Source organism: Hippocampus zosterae, chromosome 15 (assembly GCF_025434085.1).
Source record: "Hippocampus zosterae strain Florida chromosome 15, ASM2543408v3, whole genome shotgun sequence".
In the NCBI taxonomy this organism is placed as follows: Eukaryota; Metazoa; Chordata; class Actinopteri; order Syngnathiformes; family Syngnathidae; genus Hippocampus; species Hippocampus zosterae.
In genome coordinates, this window is record NC_067465.1 from 15997661 (window position 1) to 16017626 (window position 19966).

The following is a 19966-nucleotide window of genomic DNA, read 5'->3' on the forward strand; positions in this document are numbered from 1 at the left end:
GAAATAGACCTAGTACTGTTTATGTTGCTCTATGTTTTACAATACAATACAATTCAATACATGCTGATTTATATAGCGCTTTCACAACAGCGGCAGCTGTAACAAAGCGCTTAACAAAACAGTTAACATAAAGTAAAATAATAAACACAACACATAACGACTTTCGCTGCCTCTCGCGGACCTTTTGTGGCATTTTCGCAATCTTTTTTTTTTTTGATGAATACTTTCGAAAAATCCGCGATGCACTGAAACCACGATAAGTGAACCACGAAGTTGCGATGGATCTCAGTACTGTTAAGTCTGGCCTTCAAAATAAAAGCATTTCAGGCTAATTACACATTGAACACTTCTTCTTTGACCACATGGTGGCTTATTTAGGGGTTGTTCTCAAACAGCTTTGTGCTTGTTTTAGTGAGCGAAAAATCGTCGAAAAGCGAATCATTTGTAAACTAGAAAAAAATGAATTCCAATCTTTGTACATCATTCATTCATCTTCCTAACCGCTTGATCCTCACTAGGGTCGCGGGGGGTGCTGGAGCCTATCCCAGCTGTCTCCGGGCAGTAGGCGGGGGACACCCTGAATCGGTTGCCAGCCAATCGCAGGGCACACAGAAACGAACAACCATTCGCACTCACACTCACACCTAGGGACAACTTAGAGCAGGTGTCACCAACATTTTTGAAGGTGAGAGCAACTTCATGTGTACCGATTGTGTGAAGGGCTACCAAATTGATACACGTCTGAAATAACATATTTGTCCAAAATACCTTCAATAATATGAGGATGTGTTATTTTTAATACTTGATGATTTAAATTGTCAGACTTTGATCGTGTTTCGAAATGTCTCACAGTACTGCCAATGTTTGCATTTTTAAATCATAATTTCTACTAGCAAATCACAATGTCCAGGCACTGGCGGGCTACTCAAGTGGTCTTCACGGGCTACCTGGTGCCCGCGGGCACCATGTTGGTGACCACTGACTTAGAGTGTTCAGTCAGCGTGCCATGCAGATTTTTGGAATGTGGGAGGAAACCGGAGCACCCGGAGAAAACCCACGCAGGCCCGGGGAGAACATGCAAACTCCACACAGGGAGGCCGGAGCTGGAATAGAACCCGGTACCTCTGCACTGTGAAGCCGACGTGCTAACCACTGGACTACCGGGCCGCCCCTTTGTACATCAATTAAATGAAAAATAAACTACACTTGTTCTGCAAAATAAAAATGACGACCCAAGTTTTTTTTTTGTTGTTGTTCTTGTGTTTCTTTTGTCACTTTGTGTTTGTTGTTACGTCGTGTGGACTTGATGTGGACCTTTTTCAGCATTTTTTGGCCATGACATTGATCAAGGAGGAGACTCTGTGCTTGGTGGTTGCGCCTTCTCGGCAGCATGGGTATACCAGCACTGTTTTTGACTGGAGGAATGTCGGCGCCATTTGACTGTCGTTGCTGGACAGTCCCGGGGCGCTTGTGTCTTGCGCCTGTAATGGGCAGCATTTTTCACAGCCCCGCTTTGTTCAGCGGAGAGATCGGTGCTGTTGAACGGTCTGCGGCTGGATGGATGGAGGTCTTGAGGAGCCGACGATGAGAAGAAAGGAGCGTTGGCGCGGAGTGCCGATGCGGATTTGGAGCTGGGAGTCGCGGCTTGGAGTTTGAAGCGGATTATGTGGGACAGGAGAAGTGAACTAATCTCTTTTCGTCAATGGATGCTACAGCTTTCAAAACTTAGCTTGTAGCAGACGTGTGCACATTTTCAGCATGACGTCTCTGATCCACTGGAAAAAGGACACTTTGATCCTCCCTCTTTCATCTATAACTGCTTCAGACAACAAAGTGTATGCAGAAAAGTGGTGAAGATTGCACGACTGTCTCTGTCCTATGTGTTGTGTTGTTATTTTTGTTATTTTGACTTCAAAATGGCGCCGCGAGAGTGGCTGCCTTTCCAGCAGCTCCTATTTTTTTGTTGTTCTACTTCTTCCTTTCATAACTTTGCTGCTGTGAAGCTGGAATTTCTCCATTGTGAGACTAATAAAGGTTTTCTTCTTCTTCTTCTTCTTCTTCAATTCAAAAGGCAGAATTACACTTTTTTTTTTAAATCGGCTTTGTTGCACCAACTCAAATAAGTAAATAAATACAGTGAATAAATAAAATTACAGTACAAAGTTCCTCTATGATCTGCAAAAAAGTAAATCATAAAAAGAGAGCTTAAGTATAAAAAAAAGTAAGAATCAATACATGCATAATTAAATGATGCCCTGCGAGTGGCTTACGACCACTTCAGTTTTTCATAACATGTAAGAAAAATGGAAATCCACTTTGATATAATAATTAGGCTCCCGCGTGTGGCAAGGTCACCTCTTCCAATCCGGCCACAAAGGCTTAAGAATTAGCAACCCCCTCCCTCCCCCGCCCCTTGCTCCCACTCAGCCCTCCTTCCACCCTCCCCTTAGCTCACCCCCTGGTTTTGAAATCAGCTTTATAACTGGACAGTAAACTTCCAGTGGCTTAATGATGATGACTTCTTCATGTGTCCAAATGCTCCTTTTGTTCGGGCTTAAGTCCTGCACCCACCCCCACCGCTGCCCACAACTCTCTGACCCCCACTCCTTCTGGCCACAGCAGCTTTTAAAACTTGCTTCACCCCATTAGATACAGAGAGAGAGAGAGAGAAGGCCCGAGGCTATTATCTCCACTCTGTGTCATTGACGACTTCAGCAATGGCATTCACTGGGAATGTATGCCTTTGTTTGGCATGACCTTAGCTCAACCGCTATCCTCACTAGCGCACATTTGCACTTCAGGGCCCAGCAGGCGGTGTCGGGTCAGGGGTGTAAGAACGAAGGCGGGGCGGCATCCGCAAAGGCTTTTTTATAAGGAAATGAGATCCGAGGATCGCAATGCGCGAGTCCTCACACGTCCCAACGCGAGAATTTGGGCATGGGCGGCTGTTTTTGTTTTGCTTGCTGTTGTTGCGCTTTGGTTTTTGGTGACGGTACGTGAGGGGAGATGTGTTAATTGGCACCTTGCTCGCTCGCTGTACTTCCTCTCCCCACCTGATGCTCATTGCTCATCTGTGGATTTGTCAGTTGAACCTCATGCTCCTCATAGTGCAGTGTCAGAGTCGCCACGTGTCGCCACAGCTGTTAGACCAAGACACCCCCCCATCCACACACATTTTTCAGAGAGGGCTACAGTAAAATGGTCAACCTATATGGCTAATAATTCGACTTTAAGTCAACCTCACAACCACCTCGACACGTCCAACCCCCCTATGGTTTATGTAATCTAATATTTTTTAAAAAAAGTTGATAATGTAAAATATTTTGTGCATATTGTTAAAATGATCTGAGCTGAACATGGAGGGAAACTAATGCAGAGGAGGAAACCTTTGACCTTCGACCCTCTTTTCAAGTCAAATTTTGAACAGAGATCTCCTTTCCTACAAATAAATAAACTCAATCCCATGACAGTTTTTTTCGCTATCTTTGTCTTCCATTTAGAAGATGGTGAATAATACCATACAATACAATCCATATACAATCCATATTTATTTAAACAATACTTTGTAATAATAAAAATAAGGACAGTAGACATGGCAGCTCACTTTTACGTTCCAGGATTTACATCACCAAAAGGCACATGAACCCACCAGGATTGTACCTTTGGCTACAATGTGAGGTGGGAATCTGGTTAAAGGAAGCCATTTTAATCTATAAAGAAAAACTTTAATGTAGTTACTAATCAGATGTTTTGTTGTCCTCTTGTGCCGCGGGAGGCGCTACAGTTACGTTCATTTCTGAACACAGCCTATAATCAGCAGCTCGTGCTTCAACTTTTCCCTGTGCGTATGTGTGTGTGTGTGTGTGTGTGTGTGTGTGTGTGTGTGTGTTCCATCACTCTGAACAAATGGATGAATGATTTTTTTTTTCGATAATGGGCCACTAAAGTGCTCTTTCATTTGTTGGGCGGCTGCTGAGTCAGCTAAAAACAAAAACACTCGGCGCTCCCCTGGGAATCCCCGAGAGGAAGAAGCCTTTCTCCCCATGCCCCTCCCCCCTGGTGGCGTCATGTGACTCATCATTCCTCAGTTGGCGACGGAGATCCTTCACCTTTTGTGCAGGCCGCAAGCTGGGAAAGGGGGCTCAATGCGACCGGCGCTGAGGGACGGCTCTAGGGGCGGGAAGCCATTCAATCCGCACTCTTTTGTTGTTTTTTTTAAAGGCCTACTCATTATCTGTGTTTTAAATGGTTTATTTAGGATGCTTGTCAAAGTCAGGGACTGTCAGCTCTTTTCCCATCGCTTTAACGTCGGCTCACTTTTCCTCTGTGATACTGTATATGCACTTGTTATTAGCAGAAAAACGCCACAGTCCTGACACTCTTTCACAGTCCAACCAAAGCCCGATGTTTGGACAACTGTGGCGGTTAAAAAAAAAAAACAAGCGTGTGAAAGCCTCCCTAATGGAGGCAGCCATTGGCTGGCGAGGCATTTACAGCTGTTCCCCCTCACGCTGACTTTGCCCCTCGTATAACCATTGGAGGCGAGGTGCGAAGAACTGCGGACAACTTGATTAAAACAACTCTTTGAGAGCGTCTGCGGTAATGAACTGGAACATGGGGGCTAACGGCATTTACTGTACACAATCCGGGATGCATTCAGTTCTATCAAAGATTCTTGTCATTGGCTGATGTGTACGGGTAAATATTGGCACAAAGCTATAAACTGTGCTTCCCCGCCATCCGGAATTTCTGTTTACCCGACAAATTCTTGGCTCGGCTCATTAGCGGACAGGAAAAGCGCACACAAAGAGGCCTTTTAGTGTTCAAAAGTGGTCCAAAATATTGCACAATGGGAACTTTGCAACACTACTCTCAACAGGGTCACTACAAAGTGCATTTGGTGACCTCAGAATCAGTCGGTCATCTTGAGACTGGAGCACAATAACACAACTGTTCAAGGTCAAGAGTGAAGTAAACTTGTCCAACCATCTTTTGAGTCATACTTCGAGCGAAAACGATTTCAAGCATACGTTTGTTCATTTTTTTATCGTTATTTTTTGACGTAAACCACCCAGATTCTTAGTTAGACCCATAGCAACGTGCTTCACAAAAATGCTTTGGTTCGGCAATCTCCGGCGAGTGATGTCATTTACAAAATTCCAGTCAGTCGTTGTACTGTTGATTTTCCCGTAAACTGCTCTTTGCAATTGTTATTGAGTTATTTGGAGCTTTGTGGGGAGACACTGTTCACATTCAGGCAAACGGTTGAGATGCTAAAATAAAATAAAAAATAGGGCATGTAAATGGACATTGGAACGATACGCAAAGCGAATTAATTTCACGCTGGTTTCGACGTGCATTTTTATTACAAGCACTTCGAAGACCTCTGTTTTCCAACTGGATTTGCATAAAAAATAAGTGTGATATTCAATGACTTACAATAACGCTATTGTTTATGAAAATATTTGATTCAAAGTGTAAAACATGGGCAGCACGATGGGCGACTGGTTAGCACGTCGGCTTCACAGGATTCGATTCTGGCTTTGGCTTTCCTGTGTGAAGTTTGTTCTCCCCGTGCCTGCGTGGGTTTTCTCCGGGTACTCCGGTTTCTTCCCACATTCAGAAAAAAACATGCATGGCAGGCTGATTGAACACTCCAAATTGTCCCTAGATGTGAGTGTGAGCGTGAATGGTTGTTCGTCTCTGGGTGCCCTGTGATTGGCTGGCAACCAGTTCAGGGTGTGCCCCGCCACCTACCTGATATCAGCTGGGATAGGCTCCAGCACGCCCGTGGGCTTCGTGAGGATAAGTGTATTAGAAAATGATGGATGGAAACAAATTGCAAACAACAACGCTAGGCTAATAGCGAATAGCCGAAATAGCTTACCATTCATCCAATCACGATGTCCGGTCGTTCGGTCACATTTTCCGCATCCTGAGCATCTGGCTCGTACATGTATGGTCCAATATAAATCTTGCCAACAAACTCCTCTTCCTCCAACTCTCCTAATCGATTTCTGACTGGTGTTGTACACTTTCCAGAGTGAGCCCCACTCTTGTTGTCTTTTAATTATGTCACACTTTTGTTCGTCAGCATCTCACTTTGGGAAAACGATTACTTTGTCGAATTGAAGTAATACAAATGACTTTTGTCATACTTAATGAAATGTATTTTGTTTAATTACTTGTGACCTAAAAATATTTCATTTGGGATTTTCTAAAATTACTTCCCAGTGGTTAAAACCAGAATAATGGTAGTAATAATGGTGGTTTCTTTCATTTTAGACCTTCTTTGCGCATGTCCGACACACTCCTCAGCTAACTAGAGTATATATCATCAAGGGGGAAATTATGCAAAATGTTTTATTAACACGGTATTACCCTCCACAAAAGTGATTCGATGAAAATTTTAAATTATGTACATTCTATTTTCTGAATAATATTTCACATATGCCCCTGAAATCGCTGTCCACCCTGTCATTTAACTGCTCCTTTAAAAAACTTCCAACCACTTTTAGAGACATTACCTCCTGCTTTTTTCTTAATGGAGGCTGAAACAAAAGATGAACTGAGACAGCAGGGGTTCACTGTAATGAAAATCAGACATGTAGGAGGAATGCATCTATAAAAGGGGACAAATAAGAATGCTGGACCTAGGCGGAGGTCTACCGAGTGCCACTGAATTGTATAATCCTGAAACAAGCAGTATTTGCGGGTGAACCCTGCATGTCATTGGTGAGGGCTATTTCCTGGACATGGCGAGATAACGGCACCAAATCCCTCATTCTGACATCAACATCCGCCTGTCGCTCGTTTCTGTGTATTTATTTTGCAGAGGATGACTCACTGGTATTTATAGCAGTAGAGTGAAAGTTCCCCCCCCCCCCCCCCGCCTCCCACACCCCACCCAGCCCCCTCCAAAATCCCAATCCCTGTATGTTTGACGTGGGGGTCAATCCTGGCCGCTGTGACAAAATGCTGCCTGCCGGCAGATTCAACTGCACCTACCCCTGACTCTCCACCCCACCCCCACACTAAATAAAATGTTAAAGTGTTTCGATCCAAAGTCAATCCCTCCGCCCCCCACTCCCAATGCCGTGCTCTTTAATTCACCAAACTTGACACAGTGGCCTACGCCAGCGTGCTGGGTGGTCACGCGTGGCAGACCACAGGAAGGTGAAGGACCCCCCCCCCCCCACTCCCATCCTTCCCCTCTTTTAACCATCTTTATTTCCATTAAGACACCCCCCACCCCTTCAATGCCTTAGCAGAGCATCTGTCACCACAGGAGATCAGATGAATGCATTCTCCTCCTCCTCCTTGGCAAATGGCACATGCAGGACAGAGAGGAGGGCACCTCGGGGGAGTAGGGTGGGGGGAGGGGTCTATCTGTGTTTGTTTGCATGCAAGAGAGGGAGAGAGAGAGAGAGAGAGAGAGAGAGAGAGAGAGAGAGAAAAAGGAAGATTCCTACTGCCTGACTGACTGACTGACTGACTGACTGTGTGTGTGTCATGAGACGGCACACAGCTCCTCCACATGCCTGCCTGGACTTTCCACAAGGATTTACTTCCAATGGACTAACACTTCAGAGGAGCAGTTTTTGGGGGATTTCTGCGGCACACGTTGAGATTTCGGAAGCCTCAAAAAGTCATGCAAGGTAGAGCAAACTATTGTGAACAGCTCTAATGAGAGAGGCTTTTAGCGCCTCATAGAGAGGACGGGGTGAGATGTTAGTCCTTTTTCTCTCCCCCCTCCACCTTCCCCCCCTCCTCTGCTTTTCTGATGTTAACAGCAGCCTCTTTCCTGCATGACAATGAACACTCCTGATGCTTATCCAGCTTTATTTAATATGCGTGTGACATCTTATCCAGGGCCAATGTTGCAACGAGCAAAGTCCAACGGTGCAGTGAAGCTCCCCCTTTTTACTTCTTACTCTATTTTGTTCATATCAAAAAATGTGAAAGTGTGCCGGTTTAGATGGGAAAGCTGCAATTCAACTTAAGTGAGCAACCTCCCTGCTCCTGTTTAATGCAATTATAAGGGAGAAAGAAAAAGAGGACTGCGTGTGTACAAAAAGAAAAGCATTCATGCAAAGTGTTTGTATTGAAACATTAGCTTGAGGTTAACGATGGCAGATTTTTTTTTTAATGTCACACATGCATCAGTCTTAAAACCCTTCAATCAATTTCCCATTTCACCTAACTTCCAATAGCATTTCATACATTTAGGATGAGAAACCTGTAGTTGAAGAAATTCTTAGTCTTGGTTGTGCACATTTAAATGAAGTTAGCGATTATTCTGTTTTAGTCTAAATATGTTTCTTATTTTAGATTTTTTAATCCAGCTACATATTTTCATTCATTTGCAACTCAGCTCAAAAGAGCCAAACATTTTATGGATTATAAATTATTTTAAATTAAATTAATTAAATAAATTATTTATTTTTTTATCAATTTTTTTTCCTTTGTCAAAATTTAAAAATGGTTGTATTCAATTTTCTTATGAATATTTAAATTATTTTATAACCAGGCTCATCACAAATCAAATTTTCGACAGACGATTTTTGATTCTATTTGTTCTCACTCATTCATTTCAATCCAAATTTACCACTTATGAGAGTCCTGTTTCGCAAAATATTTGTGAGCATGTTATTATTTTTCAGAGATTTAAAATTGTGCCTGTCGCTAAGATATATTTTGAAATCTTTAAAAATTTTTAATGATGATGATGATGATGATGATAACTATGATGACTATCAACTTAAAAGCAGGCTAATCACTAAAATATTATCGTTGTCGTTATCATCATCATCATCATCATTATCTTAATATCTAACTTTTCAGATCTAAATATCTTTACTTCATTATTTGTTTATTGTATTTATCACGACTTGTATGAGTTTAAAACCTTATATATTTTTCATTATTTATGTCTGTTTCACTTATTCATTATTTCCATGAATAAGCAAAGTGGCTTATCAGAATTAAAAAAACAAAAACAAATGTATGTTATATCTTACAATTGATTTTGTAAATATTTCAAAATAGTATTTATTATTTCTGTGGCTTTTGAACCAAACAGCACGAATGAATCAAATGTTTGCTTACTTTATTTTGGGTGAATGACTCATACGTAAATAATAAGTTGACAAATAAGTGAATTACATAAGTATGTGTTTTACATCAAAATATTCTTTTAAATAGAGATTGAACACACAGTTCCCTGCATTTCATTTAACATACAGGTGCATGATACCAAGTGTTACCCTGATGAAACACAATAAAGGGGCAATGCTCAGTTTGAAAGGAAAAGGAAAAGTCGGCTGAAGGATCGTGGTCCTGACTTGAACTGGAATGAAGACTATTTGGTCGGTGGGCCCATTTACGCCACAGCATTCCTGCTGCGCTCCTAAGTACAGTTCGTCCTGGGGTCATGACTGGAAAAACTGGACGTCTCTAGGCGCTTCGGGCAAGATTTTTGGGGGCTTTTGTTCTGATTTTATGGCCCGGTCATCTCTTTGGAGCTATCTCCACGTGCTTTGTCGGATAACAGTCTGAACAGGTCCGCACATACGGTGCGCTGGCGTAGCTTGAACTTGCAGCCACTTGGTTAGACACAAGATCAAGTGAGGACATAAGAAGGAGAAGAATGTGACCACAGAGGAGCTTCCTGGCTGACACATTGACTTGATTGGCTGTATCAAAGCCAGCTAATCATTGACAAAGACAAGCTCCCGTGCAAAACGTGTGTACACTTGAAGGACTTGGACCCCGCTTTGGTGATGACGGGGTCAATCGGGACAGTGTAGGAGGACTGGGGGGACTTTGCTTTGTGTTATGTCACAGGCTGAGTGGTTAAACAATACTGCGGCAAGGGGTCAAAGTAGCAGCATAGGTCGATTATGTGCAGCCAACGCAAACTAAAACATCCCTGTCATGTGGAAATAGCCCAGAGGCGGGCTGAGGTATTGCACAGCAGTTCCTTTCGACTCTCCGATCACGGTCGAGGTGTTCGCAAGTGTGTTCTCTCTCCTTGCTGGACCGCCATTCCAAAACAATGATCATGATAACCCGCATGGAAAATAATCTCTAATGGGTGCAGAGTAGGGCTGGACGCTTCTGAAAAACAATCTCGTTGGAACATTTGTTTTCTTTGATAATGTGATTGAGTTCATTTATGCACTTAGAGTTCTTATGTCGCTGAACACTTTGAGTTACAGGCTTTTACACGTTTTCACTGACAACCACATTTTATATGAAATAATTTGTCATTAAGGGAGGAAAAAAGAATCGTACATGGCCTGTATGAAAAAGTGATAGCCCACTAAAGCTAATATCTGGTTGGGCCACTCTCATTGGCAATAAATTAAATCAAGTGCTTTCTATAATTACTAATGAGTCTTTCACATTTCTGTGGAGATATAAGATAAGATAAGATATCCTTTATTCGTTATTCGATATGTTGACCCATCCCTTCCTTCCACAATTGCTTCCATTCTGCAACACTCTAGGGCAGGGGTAAGCAATTCCTGTTGTGGAGGCCCGCGATCCTGCGTGCATCCTCCTTCTCTCCCTGTTGCAACACGCCTGATTCAAATGAACAGTTTCAATATCAGGCTTCCGCAGAGCTGGATGATGATCTGATCATTTCAGTCAGGTGTGTTGCAACAGGGAGAGATGGAAAACATGTCGGACAGCGGCCATCCAGGACTGGAATTGCCCACCCTTGCTCTAGGGATTTTCTAGCATGAACAGCCTTTTAGGCCACAGCATTTCAATCAGATTCAAGTCTGGACTTTGACCTTTTGTTTTGTTCAAGACAAATGGGCTTCAGTTTGAGGTCACAAACTTAAGGCTAAACATTTTTCCTCTGGGCTTTCTGGTAAAGCGCAGAATTTATGATTCCATCAATCATAGCAACCTGTCCAGGTCCTGAAGCCGCAAAGCATTCCCAGACCATCACACGATCACCACCATGTTTGACTTTTTGTATGATTTTGTTTTTCTGAAATGGTATGTTGCATTTATGCCTGCTGTAATGAGGCATGTACAGTTCCTTCCAAAAAGTTCAACTCTCAATTTGCCAGTCCATAGAATATTCTCCCAAAAGTCTTTGGAATCATTCAAATGTCTTTTGAAAAAGTAAGGTTAGCCTTTATGGTCAGAAGTGGTTTTAGCGGCAGAACTCTGCTATTAATTCGATTCAATTCAATTGTATTTATAGAGCACTTTCGAACAGCCATCGCTGATTAATGTCATGTTTTCCCAGTCTCTTCCTCATTGTTGAGTTGTGAACGCTTACGACATTGTCCAGGATTCCTTTGTGGCCTCCTGGATGAGCTGTAGTTGCGGTCTTGGAGTCATTTCTGTGGCCTGTCCACACTTTCTCATTGTGTGCATAAAGGCTCACATTCGCTGGAGTCCTAATGCCTTTGGAATGACTTTGTAGACCTTTCCAGACTGAGAGATGTCAATTACTTTATTTCTCAGCTCTTCTGGAATCGGATCATGACATTTTACTGCAGCTTTTTGGATACCTTTTGGCTGAGTTGATTCCTTAATTGAAAAGGTCGAGCTTGGCATGGTCAGTGAAAATGAATTTTAAAATGGTAAATTCATGACTTAATAAGGCGACAAGTAATTTTTCACACAGGGTCATATAGCTTTGAATATATTTTTTGACACATTAATAAATCAACTCACCATTCAAAAACTGTTTTCTATGTTGACTTAGGTTATCTTATATTTACATTTGTTTGATGATCATGCGGGGAAACTGCAAAAAAATTGGAGAACTTTAGAAGGGGGCAATTCATTTTTAATGGCGCTGTAATATTGCGAGCATAAAGTGTATGTAAATATTAGATAATGGAATCATAGAAAATAACATTCTTCTTCATTCATTTATCCATGCATCCATGATCCAAGCTGCTTATTCTCACAAGGGTCGCAGGCATGCTGGAGCATATCCCAGCTGTTTTCGGGCCGTAGGTGGGGTACACCCTCAACTGGTTGCTAACCAGTTGCAGGGCACAATCCTTTCACCCACAATCACACCTACTGACAATTTAGAGCATTCAATCAACCGACCATGAATGTTTTTTGGAATGTACCCAGAGAAAACTCCACGCAGGCATGGTGAGAAACATACAAACTCCACACAGGAAAGCCGAGGCCAGAATCAAACCCCAGACCTCATTTAAATATGTATTTATTTATTCATTTCATTCATTCATTCATTCATTTGTTTGTTTATTTATTTATTTATTCGACCCAAAATGGTATATACTGTATTCTTAGTCCTTTGTCTGTCCAATGTTTTTCTCAGCTAATGCATAGTGTGGTCCTCCCTCAGGTGTCAGAGCTGTGAATAAAATGTCTTTACTGAAGCGCTGAGCGGCGGCGACCCAGCATGAAGCTGCGGTGAACAAGTTGCTTCACGCCTGCCAACACTGATCACGTGAGTCGCCGCCTTCTACGACTTCTTCGTCGTCTCCTTCCTCCACCGCCCATGAATGCGAGTCCGTTGTTAAAAGATTACAAGACGTCACAACAGCTTGTCCTAAGAAGCAGGCCTCGGGGCAACTCAAGCAAAACGGTGACTGGGCCAGAGACCGGTGGAGACTCAGAGCCAAAGCTATTTGCATCCAGATGCGCAAGGCAACTGTAACAACAGTGAAGGCCATCCACCATGTCCAAACACACACTGAACCTAACAAAGTTGAGAGGCTGCACTAACTTCACAAGCCTAGGATCACCTCACTCTATTCCCCTCCCTCAAGTATTTCACCGAAGGATGACGCAGATGGAATGAAGCGCTAATTTGGCTAACATTTGGAACATGACTCCCTTCACTTTCCGCAAATATTTTTTTTCGACGTATAATGCTGTGCAATCATTCCCATGCACAACACATACTTCTTGATGGACAGACTCAGCCATTAGTCATGAATCTCAGTCCGAATTGCGCTCAACCGATTCAGAGAGTTTACATTGAACATTTATAGATTGGCGTGCTAACTTGGCCACTCCATTTGCTTTGTGCCAGGTTTTGTTATACAATATTTTAGTTTTTACGACAAATAATGCATAGATGCATAACGCACAGATGCGTGCTAACTTGGCCAACATTGGGAACCTCACTCGATCTACCTACCACAAATGTGTGGTACCTTTCAACATTATCGCACTGTATACAATGGCCAAAGCAGATGTATTGACATGATAAGTCTGGCAGGAGGAGGAAGTTCACTCCGTTCCCTGCCCACCGCTCTGTGTTGAAAGTTAAACTGGTGGTGCATTAAACATGAATGATGGTGTGAGATTTTTGTGCAAGCTTCACTGACATAGTCAATGTGATGCCACTCACTTTCCACTTTTCTGCTCTATACATAATTCCAAGGTTGACAATAAACAACATAAATCCATACATGCGCCAACTTTTGCTTTTATGAAACAATTTGAAGCAATGACCTATTTCCACTTATCCACTTTTCACTGATCAGTGTTGCGGGCACTCCATTCATTTTCCACCACTTTGTATTGTAGCTATATCACAATATTTTTGTTATTTCCTAGTTTACAGTGCTCCTGCACGATTTAGCATTCGCACAAATGGTACCACAACAGAACACGCGCTTCCTGTTTTGATGTCGTCTGCATCCAGTTTTGGCAGGCTACTGATCAGGTTTGAAGTATTTGCTCCCTCTGCCTGTTGCTGCAAAGACCGTCCAATTTTATTTATTTATTTATGGGGGGGGGGGGGGGTAAATACTGAAACACAGCTCAGTCTTGCATCTATATTAAGTATTTCCGATGAAAACTGTACTGGTAGACATGTTGACTTGCTATATTTGCTAGCCACAGCAAACTCATTCACTTATAAATGCATTGCTGTGCTGACTTGCACAACATAAGAAACCTCGCTCAATTCATTTGACACAAATCTGTGTTGTAGCGCTACACAGTTTTGCAATATTTAACAATCGATGCAGATATACGCCAACCATGGGGAACCTCATACCATTCACTTTCCACAAATGATAAATTTACATTGTTTCTGCGTGATTGGTTCACCCAATGTTGTCCTTCGGCCAGATCATGGGGAATTCCTATGCCGGGCAGCTGAAATCTGCTCGCTTCGAAGAGGCTCTTCACAATTCCATCGAGGCGTCACTACGCTCCAACAGCGGAGACCCGCAGCCCATCTTCACGCAGCTCTACCTTAAGCCCGAGCCCTATCCTGGCAACATGGATGGTCAGTCAACGGCGTACTCTCTCACAGGTAGACATGAGCAGGTGTAATCTGATATAATGATGATAATCCTTTAGCGGATATCAAACCCAAAGTGGAGCTCCACGGCGGTGAGCTGCCTGGCCAGGAGCTCCTGACCCACAGCCACTCGTCCAATGATGCCCAGGAGCTGGAGGAAGAAGACGACTCAGACAGCAACAGCCCCCCGTTACCCTACATGCAGACCCCTGTGCCAGAGGGCTGCTGCACCATGGAAGGTTATAATCCACACCCACAAAGAAGATCACTCTTTCTAACTCTATTTAACTCGGCTATTTTGGAAACAAATGGGCCCTTGATCACTAATATAGTGATACTTCAGGAACAAAATGCTTTATGACGACTAACATGCAAGGTTGCATCTAAAACGAGCAAATATAGTTTCAATTGAAGGGCTTTGTAAGTCAAGGCATCATGCACAGCTGTTTATTTCCGTGATTAAAGTAAGAATAATTACCAAAATAACATTCCACTCACAGGATTCTGCCAAGCCGGCAAGGACCTGCGCCTGGTATCCATGGCGACAGAGTCCATTGACGTCCCCACGGGCTTCGAGCTGGTTGGCGCCAAGTCCCCCAGCGTGGCCGATCACATCCTGGTGTGCGCCGTGGACCGCCGCTTTTTGCCAGATGACAATGGCAAAAATGCACTTTTAGGTCAGTGTGTTGTTCCCTGTTTGGACAGCCTGTCGCATCATCTGACTGGTATAGCTTGGCAGCAATTTTGTGTGTCCCACCACTGACTTCACACTGCCGACGTCTTGTTTTGAGTGCGGGAACAATTTCCTCTGGATTGCAAGCAGGTTTTTCTGGAAACTGCGTGGGCTGCGGCGAGAAGGGCTTCAGGTACTTCACTGAGTTCTCCAACCACATCAATCTGAAGCTATCCACGCAGCCCAAGAAGCAGAAGCACTTAAAGTATTACCTGGTGAAGAACTCTCAGGGTGCTTTGTGCAAAGGACCCCTCATCTGTTGGAAAGGTAGCAAACACCACAATCCGACAGCGGCCTTTTTTCCGTGTCGCAAACGGCTCCTGTCATCTTCTCTCCAGATTCTAAAACGCGGCCTGTCTCCAGTGGGGCGTCCACATCCAAACCCAGCTCGTCATCTTCGGTCAGCAGCAAAGAAAATGGAGGAACTGGTGGAAACGGATCGTCTCCTTTCTCCCTTTCCGGTGAGCTAAAATGCTGCCTATATATATATATATATATATATATATATATATATACACACATATATATATATACTAGCCTCCGGGCGGCTCATCAGCTAGCTGCGGAAGGCTGGTAAGGTGGGCCTTCGGCCTTCGGCCCACAAATGTGTTGTTGCTTGGTTCAACTTTTTGTTCATCTTCATTGCTTATCGCGAAAATAAAGAGATGTTTAGCTCTACTAAATAACTAACAATTTCATTGCAATGCTTGTGGGTAGACAACATTTTTTCGCTAAGATGCCCGCGCGATCGTAGTGAGCCACTGCCTGAGCGGCGCAGTGGCGGCGCGCAGCGGCGCGGTGAAGTAGGTACGTTTTGAAAAGGGACAGACGGAAGGACAGACAGCGTGCGGGACGACGCGCAATATATATATATATATATAGGGCGGCCCGGTAGCCCAGTGGTTAGCACGTCGGCTTCACAGTGCAGAGGTACCGGGTTCGATTCCAGCTCCGGCCTCCCTGTGTGGAGTTTGCATGTTCTCCCCGGGCCTGCGTGGGTTTTCTCCGGGTGCTCCGGTTTCCTCCCACATTCCAAAAACATGCGTGGCAGGCTGATTGAACACTCTAAATTGTCCCTAGGTGTGAGTGTGAGTGCGAATAGTTGTTTGTTTCTGTGTGCCCTGCGATTGGCTGGCAACCGATTCAGGGTGTCCCCCGCCTACTGCCCAGAGACAGCTGGGATAGGCTCCAGCACCCCCTGCGACCCTCGTGAGGATCAAGCGGTACGGAAAATGAATGAATGAATATATATATATATATATATATATATATATATATATATATATATATATATATATATATATATATATATATATATATTAGATACGTTACCCACCATGGAAAAGACGGTTGCAGGCTAAGATCAAGGCGGCCCGGAAAGATGTGAGTCAATTGACGGAGGCCCAGAGAGGTGTGATGAAAAGGCCGATACCCGAGAGGTACATCCAGATGACCATACCTGAAGCACTCGAAACTGCCAAACAAAGGCTCCAAGCCTTGTCCAGTCGCCTAAAGCGGTACACGAAAGAGAATGAGGCCAGACGCATAAACAGGCTGTTCGCAACACAACCTGCGAAAGTGTACGCTCACTGGCAGGTTCCTAACAACAGAGCCGACCCACCAAGACTGGAAACTGAAAGGTACTGGAAAGGCATATGGGAGAAGGAGGTTGCACATAACAGCAGTGCACAATGGCTGGTGACCCTGAGAGAGGAGCACAGCAACCTCCCTGAACAGAACCCGGTTACCATAACAGTGGCAGACATACAGGAAAGAGTCTCAGATATGAAGAACTGGACAGCACCAGGCCCGGACATGGTCCACACCTACTGGCTAAAGAAACTCACAGCACTCCATGAGCGCCTAGCAGTACAAATGAACCAGCTGCTGAGGGATGGGACTCACCCAGAATGGCTAACCGAAGGGCGAACGATCCTGATCATGAAGGGTGCAGTTCCATCCAACTATCGGCCAATAACCTGTCTCTCCACAACATGGAAGCTCATGTCAGGCATCATTGCGGCTAAGATAAGTGGACACATGGATCAATACATGAGCGAAGCACAGAAGGGCATTGGTAGAGATACTTGAGGAGCCAAACATCAACTCCTGGTTGACAGAACAGTCGCACAAGACTGCAGGTCCCGACGTACCAACCTGTGCACAGCTTGGATTGATTACAAGAAAGCCTATGACTCGATGCCACATACATGGATCACTGAATGCTTGGAGTTGTACAAGGTGAACAGGACCCTAAGAGCCTTCGTTGCGAACTCGATGAGGATGTGGAAAACCACACTTGAAGCCAATGGCAAGCCACTTACCCAAGTGTCCATCAAATGTGGCATATAGCAAGGTGATGCACTCTCCCCACTGCTGTTCTGCATAGGACTGAACCCCCTAAGCCAAGTAATCACCAAGACAGGCTATGGATACCGCCTCAGAAATGGAGCTACAATCAGTCACCTCCTCTACATGGATGACATAAAGCTGTATGCTAAGAGCGAAAGGGACATAGATTCCCTGATCCACACAACCAGGATCTACAGCAGCGACATCGGGATGTCATTCGGGCTTGAGAAATGTAGTCGGATGGTGACTAAGAGAGGAAAGGTAGTCCGCACTGAAGGGGTCTCACTCCCTGAAGGAACAATAGCAGACATTGAGGACAGCTACAAGTACCTTGGTATACCGCAAGCCAATGGCAACCTCGAACTGGCAACAAGGAAAGCGGCCACGGCCAAATACCTCCAGCGAGTGAGGCAAGTCCTAAGAAGCCAGCTCAATGGCAAGAATAAGACCCGGGCAATAAACAGCTATGCCCTGCCAGTGATCAGATACCCTGCAGAAATAATAAGGTGGCCAAAGGAAGAGATTCAGACCACGGACGTTAAGACCCGAAAGCTCCTAACCATGCATGGAGGGTTCCATCCCAAATCCAGCACCCTGAGACTGTACGCAAGCCGAAAGGAAGGAGGCCGGGGACTAGTGAGTGTGAGAGCCACTGTCCAGGATGAAACATCCAAGCTCCATGAATACATCAAGGAGAAGGCTCCAACGGATGACGTACTCAGAGAATGTCTCAGACAATGGGGAACAGAAGATGAGGCGCTGGAAGAGGGACCATCATGGGAGGACAAGCCCCTACACGGGATGTACCACAGGACCATAACTGAAGTGGCTGATCTCAAGAAGTCCTATCAGTGGCTAGAGATGGCTGGCCTGAAGGACAGCACAGAGGCACTCATCCTCGCTGCTCAGGAACAGGCCTTGAGCACCAGAGCCATCGAGGCCCAGATATACCACACCAGACAAGACCCAAGGTGTAGGCTGTGCAAAGAGGCACCTGAGACGATCCAACACATAACTGCAGGGTGTAAGATGCTGGCAGGGAAAGCCTACATGGAACGCCATAACCAGGTGGCTGGCATAGTCTACCGAAACATCTGTGCGGAGTATGGACTGGAAACCCCAAGGTCAAAATGGGAAACACCTCCGAAGGTGGTGGAGAATGACAGAGCGAAGATCCTGTGGGACTTCCAGATCCAGACTGACAAGATGGCAATGGCGAACCAACCAGATATCGTGATCATAGATAAAAGGCAGAGGAAAGCCGTTGTAGTGGATGTAGCGGTCCCAAGTGATGGAAACATCAGGAAGAAGGAACATGAGAAACACGAGAAATACCAAGGGCTCAGAGAGGAGCTGGAGAGAGCCTGGAAGGTAAAGGTGACAGTCGTGCCTGTGGTGGTCGGAGCACTCGGGGCAGTGACCCCCAAACTAGATGAGTGGTTGCAACAGATCCCGGGAACAACATCGGACATCTCAGTCCAGAAATGTGCAGTGCTGGGAACAGCAAGGATACTGCGCAGAACCCTCAAGCTTCCTGGCCTCTGGTAGAGGACCCGAGCTGAATGAGGGACGGACACCACCCGAGGGGTGAGATGAGGAATTTTTTTTTTTGAATTATTATTATATATTAAGGGTGTGGAAAATAATCGATATATCGATGCGCACGTGCGCGATCCGAGTGCATCGGCTCATTCACTGGGTACGACGCGATTGACGGGTGAAATCGCGATTCATCACGATGCATTGATGGGTATCGGTAAAATCGGATTCAAGCGCCGTTTTATTCATGTTAAACGTCACATATCTGCCCTTTCCTAGGCGCAATGAATGCACCATCATTGCTTTGCGTTTTGTGTTGAATACGGACGGTAGCCGTGCGTCACATACAGTCCAGTACACAACTAGCGAAACATTATGGAAGTTAGCGCACGCAGCAGCAAGGAAACTACTATATTTAATGCAGCCGCAACATTCAAATCTTATGTTTGGAAATACTACGGCTTCGAAAAGAAAGACGGAAAGCTTGATAAAACCTCCGTAATTTGCAAGGAATGTCGCACTAAGAAGCCATACAACGGCAGCACCACAAATATGCAGACCCACTTAAACCGATGGCACCAGATCACCGACAAGTTTCCCTCCCGCTTCCCCGCCCAGTTCCTCGTCGGACACCGGAGAAACTCTTGGTAAACCAGGTCAGGATCAGAAAAAAATTGCCTCTTATTTTGGGAGTCCCCTTGCAACTCACTGTGACCGCGCAATGGCTATAACTAAGGCCACTGCTTATTTCATATGCAAAGACCTCCAGCCTTAGCGTGGTGGACAACGAGGGTTTCAGACAGCTCGTGCACGTTTTGGAACCCAGGTATATACCAGACAGGTCTGTGTTCACTTACAAACATATTCCCGATGTGTACAACAAAGTGAGAAGTGAGATTACTGTGTCGCTGAACAGTGCGCAAAGAGTTGCACTTACAGTGGATGGGTGGTCATCTTGCGCTATAGATTCATATACATATATATATTATTATTATATTTCATATAAGACACTCAGTGAGAATAGTCTGTTTGTGTTTACACTATAGCAATAGCTGTGAGTCTCAGGTGCC

The 19966-nt window shown here is 44.6% G+C and overlaps 1 protein-coding gene across 6 annotated transcripts in view; it reads left to right on the forward strand.

Moving 5' to 3' along the window:
• Positions 1-19966, forward strand: part of greb1l (GREB1 like retinoic acid receptor coactivator) — a 202917-nt gene that overhangs the window by 156236 nt on the left and 26715 nt on the right. For 2 of the 6 annotated variants that reach the window (XM_052088353.1, XM_052088352.1), the window contains exons 2-8: positions 12356-12460; positions 12537-12720; positions 14098-14257; positions 14332-14511; positions 14773-14949; positions 15096-15272; positions 15344-15466. In XM_052088353.1, the coding sequence (XP_051944313.1) occupies positions 12652-12720; positions 14098-14257; positions 14332-14511; positions 14773-14949; positions 15096-15272; positions 15344-15466 (886 nt within the window). In that variant the 5' untranslated portion in view covers positions 12356-12460; positions 12537-12651. Of the gene's footprint in view, positions 1-7436; positions 7659-12355; positions 12461-12536; positions 12721-14097; positions 14258-14331; positions 14512-14772; positions 14950-15095; positions 15273-15343; positions 15467-19966 lie in introns of all 6 variants that reach the window. The other 4 variants (XM_052088356.1, XM_052088355.1, XM_052088351.1 and 1 more) reach the window with 3 other exon arrangements.